This window comes from Octodon degus, unplaced genomic scaffold, assembly GCF_000260255.1.
Source record: "Octodon degus isolate 3935 unplaced genomic scaffold, OctDeg1.0 scaffold00111, whole genome shotgun sequence".
Classification (NCBI taxonomy): domain Eukaryota; kingdom Metazoa; phylum Chordata; class Mammalia; order Rodentia; family Octodontidae; genus Octodon; species Octodon degus.
Window position 1 is genome coordinate 1,689,514 of NW_004524687.1, and position 7,673 is coordinate 1,697,186.

Here is a 7,673-nt window from a genome sequence, read left to right on the forward strand (position 1 = left end):
ATTTCTGACATTGACAGTTAAACAGAAGACCCAGTGCTATTATGGGCTACTGGACTCTTTTAGAATATTTTGCTGAGTTCACACACCTATAATATTCAATAACGGAACTTAGAAAAAATGGGGTGTACAGATGAATGTCCGTTTTGTATCTGTGTATAAAGTGGTTAGGATAGATATATAGTTGCATTCTCTTAATGAATAGAATGATTTGTTCTAATGATGTTTGTAAATAGGATCTCAAGTCCACATCTTATACAATAATTAACCACTAAGAAGGATATATGCAGTGTATTATTTGTTGAAACTTCTGATTTGATTTGAAACTGTCTCATTGCTATCTGTTTATCAATAAAATTTTGAAAAATAAAATAAAATAAAGGCCTCCTAGGACTGGGATTACAGGCATGTACCACCACACACGGACGTAGCTGCAGGTTCATTATGTGGGCCAGCACTGCATGTGGTGCCAGCAGGCCCTGCACCTGCCTAAACAGACACTTAGTGGAACTGAAGGAATCTTTAACATCTGTTTTTTTGTCAAATCTTATTATCTGAGAACAAATCCTCCAATGCCAGTATGGCATAATTTCTCTTGGCTGTTGTTTTAGATGTCAGATGAAGATAATAGTTTATCCAAAAGTTCAGGATCAGGGTAACACATTTTTGAAGTCTTTGGTAATATTTTGTTTTAATTTTTATTAGTACATATTTGCCATACATAGTGCTCACATTTATCATACGAAATTTGTAACAGTATATAATATATCTTAATTTTTTCCCATTCCCCTTTCCTCCCTTCAGCCCTTCTTCCCCTCTCCATTTACAGTTTTGTTTCCATTTTTTCTTCCATAATTTTTTAAAATCTCTTTAAAGAGTACAAATTAGAATTAAAACAGAAAAAATTACAGATGATACAGAATTTCACTTAATGAAGTAATATGAATTTCACAGTATTTAAAATCCTCTCTTCCCCCTCCTCCCTTTCCCTCCCTTGTTCCACTTCGTATTTGAACATATTCTTCCTACTTCCCAATATTTATCCTCCATTTGTTATCTTGTTTACTTTTCAGGTTTCTCACACAAGAGAAACAATGTGATGTTTATACTGGTGTATCTCAAATATTTCATTTCATTATGGTCTCAGTATGCATCCATTTATGTACAGATGTCTCAAGTTCATCCTTCTTTATAGCAGAATATATATATAGATACCATTGTTTATAAATTTTCTTTATCCGTTCATCTCTTCATGGATATATGGGCTTTTTCCAAGATTTAGCTATTACCGATTATGATGCTAAAAACATAGATGTGCTATATCACTGTAGTATGATGCTTTTGACTTTTTTGGGAAAATACTAAGAAGGGGAATTGCTGGGTCAAATGGAACCTCTAACTTTAGTTTTTGAGGGTTCTCCATACAGATTTCCATAGTAGTTATACCAGTTTACATTCCCACCAACAGAAGAAACAGTTTTCTTCTTGCCCACTGCCTTGCCAGCATTTGTTATTGGTTGATTTCTTGGTGATAACCATTTTTCCTACAGTGAGATAGAATCTCAGCCCTTGCAAAAAAAAGTCTTTGTGTTTTTAGTTTTTAGAATTATGTTTTAGTTTAAATGTATTGAATTTTAGTTCAAGAGTAATCAGTATTTGGTTGATTGTCTTGTAAATAATTTTCTTTCTTAGTACAAGCTGAGTTTACAAAAAAATATGATCACTAAAATGATGTTTCTTTTCTGCTATAGGTAAAACTTCAGTCAAGAAGCTGGCAAAGAAGGTAAGAAATGTGTTGGGGAGTTTTTGTTTGTATGTTTGTTTGAAGATAGAAAATGAACTTTTATAAGTTAAATTGAAAGATTTTAATATGTGTATTCAAAGGATATCCAGGATGTCCTGGCAGGAATCCCAAAGGCCAGTTGTGGATCAACCTTTTTTAGAGACCTTGGAGATAGAGGTAATTTTCGTTTGTTTTAAATTTCCATATGTGTGTTTTACTTAACTAAAGTATTGTTAGAGAATTAAGATATGAGTTTTATAACATCTAATAGATTTTTTAAAACATACCATACTGGTTAAGTAAGAGACAATATTCTCAGATTCTTTGAACAATCAAAGATAAATTGTTAAAACTTTAGTGGTAATTAGAACCTGGAGAGAAAATGAGATCAGTTTAAAAGTAAAAAGATGAAATATAGGTCTAAAATAAGAAGAGCTTACCTTCATATCTGTCACATCCAATTCCTAGGACTGCATCTGTCTACTCCACCTTCACTATTACTGTGTTTCTGTTCCTTAAAAGAGAAGTCTGTGTCTTTGTGTTTACTCTAGGCCACATCTCTTAGGGTTTTTTTATCTTATTTTATCTGTAGTATACATTTGCAGTATTACATTCTTCAAGCTAACATCATTACCTCAGCTCCACCTAACCTGTCGGACACTAGATTCTCATGAGGAACTCAAGGAAACAGTTCACAGTGGGTTTCCTGCTTCAGTGAGACTCATGGTCTTGTCAGGCAGCAGGCAGAGCTCAGCAGTAGCCAGCAAGGCAGAGCTACTATAAATACAGATAAAGCTACTCACTTGCCTGCAGCTCACATCCTACTTTAGGGCCTGTTTCCTAAGAGCCCACTGACCAATACTGGTTTATGGCCCTACATAGAACCTCTGAGCACATGTATAAAAATCAGGTGAATTCAGGGGGTAGATAAGCTACAGACTGAAAACTGCTCCTTAGATTCAGCAACAGGAAGTACATGACCCTTTAGTGATTACAAGGCAGTGAGAGGATAGAATCTGAAACCATGTTGCATGAATTGGAGAAATGGGTAGAACAAGAGAAAATGAGTAAAGCCTACTGGAAAGACCTGGGTGTGAGCAGAGAAACAAGAGCACAGGAGTCAGGGGAGACAGAGGCTGAAGAATTGCTGGTTGGTTGGACTTTGATGGAGGATATTTATTTGTTTTGTTGGTGCTAGGGATTAAACCTAGGCCTCACACATACTAGCACATACTCTAACACTGAGCTACACCCTTGCCCATTGGTTTGTTTTTGATGAGAAAATAGCATGTTTTTATTTGTTGAGAAGGAGGGGTAGAAAGTATAGGAGAAAAGCAATGGGAATAGGAAAAAATCCTGAAACACAGAACAGGAGGGATTATCTTCAGATACAAGGGGCACCAGTATCCATGATAGAGAACCAGGTTTCAGTTAAGGCAAAGTGAAGCATACACTACTGAAGAGATCATAGATATTTGCTGGGGAGTGAGATGCAGAGACCTGCTGGACATTTTATACAGAAGTGGAAGAGTGGGAGATGGTTGAATTAGGAGAGATGAAGCATCGACCAGCATTGAGATGTCTAACTAAAAAGGAAAAATACCCTGTTGGGAAGGGAGTGGTGGCTGCTGAACATGATTGGACATAAGCCCAAGAAGTAAGCAGAACCCAAGTAATAGATTGCTTTACAGTACAAATAGTAGTTTAGACGTTATCCTAAAGACATGGATTACTGTTGAAGAGTTGGGAATCAAAAGTGACACCTATTAAGGGTCAGCCAGATAGCTCAGTGGATTAAAGCACCTGCTTAGGCACAGGGGTGGGGGTTCGATCCCCAGCATGCCATGCTGGCCTCTCCCCCAGGGCATGCTGAGACATCAGTTGAGACTGGCATGGTGGCATGTGCCTATAATCCCATCACTTGGGAGGCTGAAAACAGGAGAATCACTCTGAATCTAATCTGTGCAGTAAGACCCTGTAGACCCAATACTAAATACATTAAAAAAAAAAAAAAAAAAAAGTGACACCTATAATTCAAACTAGAAAAATCACCCTGGTAGCAGCATGGGGAATGGATAGAAGAAAAGGAAGAAGAATAGACAGCTGGAAGGTAATCAGTTTAATATGTGATCCCCTGATCACATATTAAAAGGGAGGCTCTGGAAACAGAGCCGAGACAAGGATATGCATTCTTAGATACTTTGGTGATAGAATCAATAGGACTTAATGACAGATTGGATGTGAGAGGGGAGAAAGAGAAGTCAAATATGCCTAGATTTCTGGTTTGAGCAACTAGATGAGTGATTGTGCCATTCCATGAGATTTATAGGCTGTTTTATGGGGAAAGGAGAGGGTCCATCTAGTTTAGGACCCACTGATTTCAGATTTTAGAACCATCTTCACATCTATGACTCTTGAGGCCATGGTTGCAGGTCCAGCATAGAGGAAGCATGTGCAGAGTGAGGAGAAAAGAAGCCCAAGGAGAAAAGAAAGTCCTACCTCCTGGGGGACAGCATTTCATCAGCTTACTATTCTGTGACTTGCAATGATGCAGAAGAATTTTACTTTCCATGAACTATATTTAGATTTAGATTAGTCATTACATTACCATATTTAATGTGGTGTTTAGTAAATTTAGAATATTTTACCTATAATACACTACTGAGAAGAACTGTATTGTTTTCAGTCATTTAAGGAAAATAAATCTATGGCAGACTTGAGCACAAAAAGAGTAGTCTTCCCTACTCTTTATTTTTTTTTTTTTTATTTTTACCTTTTTTTTAGGTAAGGGTCTACAGGGTGTTCTGGTCTCACTACTAGATTGGACTCATAGTGATCCACCTGTTTACAGCCTCCCAAGAGCTGGGATTACAGGCACATGCTACCACGCCCAGTCTCAATTGCCATCTCAGCATGCCCTGTGGCAGCCCCTGGCATGGCAGACCTGGGGATTGAACCCCAGCCCCTGCGCTTTAATCCACTGAGCTATTTGGCCAGCCCTTTTCATTTATTTTTTAATGTATTTAGTATAGGATCTACAGGGTCCCACTACACAGATGGGACTCATAGTGATCCTTCTGTTTACAGCCTACCAAACTCTGGGATTACAGGCAGGTGCCACCACACCCAGTCACAATTGCTGTCTCAGTATATCCGGGGGCAGAGCTGACATGGCAGGCTGGGGGTTAAAAATATCCCCAACCACCACCTGTCCCTGTACCTGCCTAAGCAGGCACTTTAATCCATTGAGCTATCTGGCCAGCCCTTTTCCTACTCTTGATGACAAAAATGTATGTTCAAAATGAAATATTCTGTTCTCAGAATCATACAGGCAATTGTTAAAGTTAGTAAAATTCGTTCTGAAGTGTATCCTATACTAGAAGGAATTTAACTGACTTCTTAAGGTGTTTTTTTCTTTATATAAAGGAAAAGAGATTACCTCCACAGATATCACATCTGGTCCCTAGGACTGTATCCGTCTTCTCTGCCCTCACCATTACTGTAGTTCTGTTCATTGTAAGAAAAGTCTGTGTCTTCGTGTTTGCTCCAGGCCACATCTCTTTCCTCCTAAGAACTTTCCACGTTATTCACTCTTTCTTTCATATTAGCGGTGTTTTTCTCTCTACTTCATAATTCTTACCTAAATTTATAATATCCCATTTTTTGTATTCTTGATAGCATTTGGTAATAACCTCCTTCAGCCAGCTCATACAGACCCAGGAACCATCTTGGAGTCCTGTCTGTTTGCCTCTCTCATCCTTTATGTGCAATTTTTGTCTCCGCAATTTTTGTTAAAGTCATCCTTTCTTCTATCTCTTGGAGACATTACAGCCCACGGGGTTAGCATTGAAAGGAAGAGGGAGGGGAGTGCTGGAGAAGGGGTAGGAAGAGGAAGGGAAGAAGAAAGTAGGGAAGAAACCACCTCTCTTAGTTGGATCTGAAAGTACTTTGTGGCCTGTGCTCTCCACATACTTGCCTTCTCTTCTATCACCATTCTGCTGTGCGGTGTCAGCCCTTGCTTTCATTTTTTGCATATGTAGTTCACTTTGCCTGTGCTGTTCTCTCTCACCTACTTTCTAAGCCTAACCGCCTTCTGCCAGCCTTCTACTGCATTGGGGAATTAGCCCAGACTTCATTCTTTCTGTAAACCATTATGACTTCCTTGATGGGAAAGAGTTGTTCCTTCCCCAGTGCTCTTGATACTTTCTCTGTATTCCTTCCAGCTGTACTTTTATAACTGCTTGTTTATATCTTACCTGCTGACCTCTTAGGCCATGAACTTAAAAAAAAAAAAAAAGTGCCTTTCCTCTGTAAGCTTCTAAGATCTTAGCACAGAGTTTTGTACGTGCCATGTACTCAATTAAAATTTTTGATTAAACAAAACCTAGAATAATAAAAATGATTATAAAATTCTGAAAGAGTCCAGCCCAGAAGTGTTCAAGCTTTTTTTTTTTTTCGGGGGGGTATACCTTGGCTGTGATATTAATTATGATCTGATATTGGCTAGAAAAAGTAGATTTTCAGTACAATAGAGAAATTTTGGGGGAGAGACTTAAGGGGTTTTTTAGCTTTTTTCTGCAATATGTTGTTTGATATGTATTGCCAAATTAAAGGGACCAAAACCCTACAAAAGTGACTATGTCACAGGAATGATTCAGTATACATACTTAGCTCTAAAGTGTGAAAAATGGAAAATGTAAAATGTAAAACTTAGCTATATTTATAGTGATTTAAGATATTCCATTTTCCTACATATAAAGGTTATCAGAATTTATACTATATAACTAGCAAAGGTACTATGTTCTTTAAGAAAAATTAATTCATCTACCATGTATTATAATAAAATTACAAGCTATAATTATATATTTTTTGAACTGAGCATGATATTTAGTATAATACCATCCTCAAGAATGCACTGAACATACTTTATAAGATATGTTATAAGTATATAAATGAAGTATAACACATGGGATAATCCAGCTCCTTTGAGAAATGGAGTTCTCAAAATTCCACTCAGCAGTTCATATTTTAGGATGATTCTAACTTAAAAATATTTCTATAAGAGTCATAGTAAAAATTTATTCATCTCACCTATTGTCAACAATTGCTTAAATGTAAATTATTTAAAATATTTATTTTGCATAAAATTTTGAAATATGTGGAAAACATTACAGAGAAATTAAAGCTTTCAAGAAACATTTTAAGGTGAAACACTTGAAGATAATTTTCTATGGGAAAAAAAAACAATTTTTTATGAAAACACTAAGGGCTTGACATCATTAAAATAGTTTTGAAAAGGGAAAAAACTTCAGAAGGCTAACATGACATTATTTCCAGTATTAATATACATTTATAATAGGGTATTTACTCTTTTAGATGTGTATAGGTCTCAAAAATTTTGTGGTGAGATTTATCACTTTTATATTTTAATTCTCTTATAACCAATATATTTTGTTTTTATTTGTCATCATGAAGTGGAAGTATAGTCACTTTTGAATAAACATTTAGAAAATTTTTTGAAACATTGCCATTTAAAAACATTCATTTTGTAATAAAATTGTAATTAATGTATTAAACTGCTTCTCCAAGTGAATAAAGTATCAGTTTTCTTTAAAAGCATTTTCAGAGGGCAGATTCCTAAAATGCTATTGTAGAACTGTATTGTTTATTTATAATTTATCTTGAGAATAGAAGGTACTATTTTTACACTGTCTCAACTCTGTGTTTATTCAAGCTTTTTACTTAAGTCAATATTTCAAAGAAAGACACTGGAATTTTCTTTCTCAAGAAGTTTCTTTTACATAAAGGACATTTTCACCTATATTTAAAGAAAAGTGAGGTCTCTCCTGGCACCAAGCCCAGTATAGTCTAGCCATTTGGCCATTTTTTTTTT

The 7,673-nt window shown here is 36.2% G+C and overlaps 1 protein-coding gene across 1 annotated transcript in view; it reads left to right on the forward strand.

Annotated features, from left to right (window-relative positions):
* Micu2 (mitochondrial calcium uptake 2) overlaps positions 1 to 7,673 on the forward strand; it is a 116,944-nt gene that overhangs the window by 57,625 nt on the left and 51,646 nt on the right. Inside the window, exons 3-4 of the mRNA XM_004639363.2 lie at positions 1,749 to 1,780; positions 1,882 to 1,957. Of these exons, the coding sequence (XP_004639420.1) occupies positions 1,749 to 1,780; positions 1,882 to 1,957 (108 nt within the window). The remainder of the gene's footprint in view (positions 1 to 1,748; positions 1,781 to 1,881; positions 1,958 to 7,673) is intronic.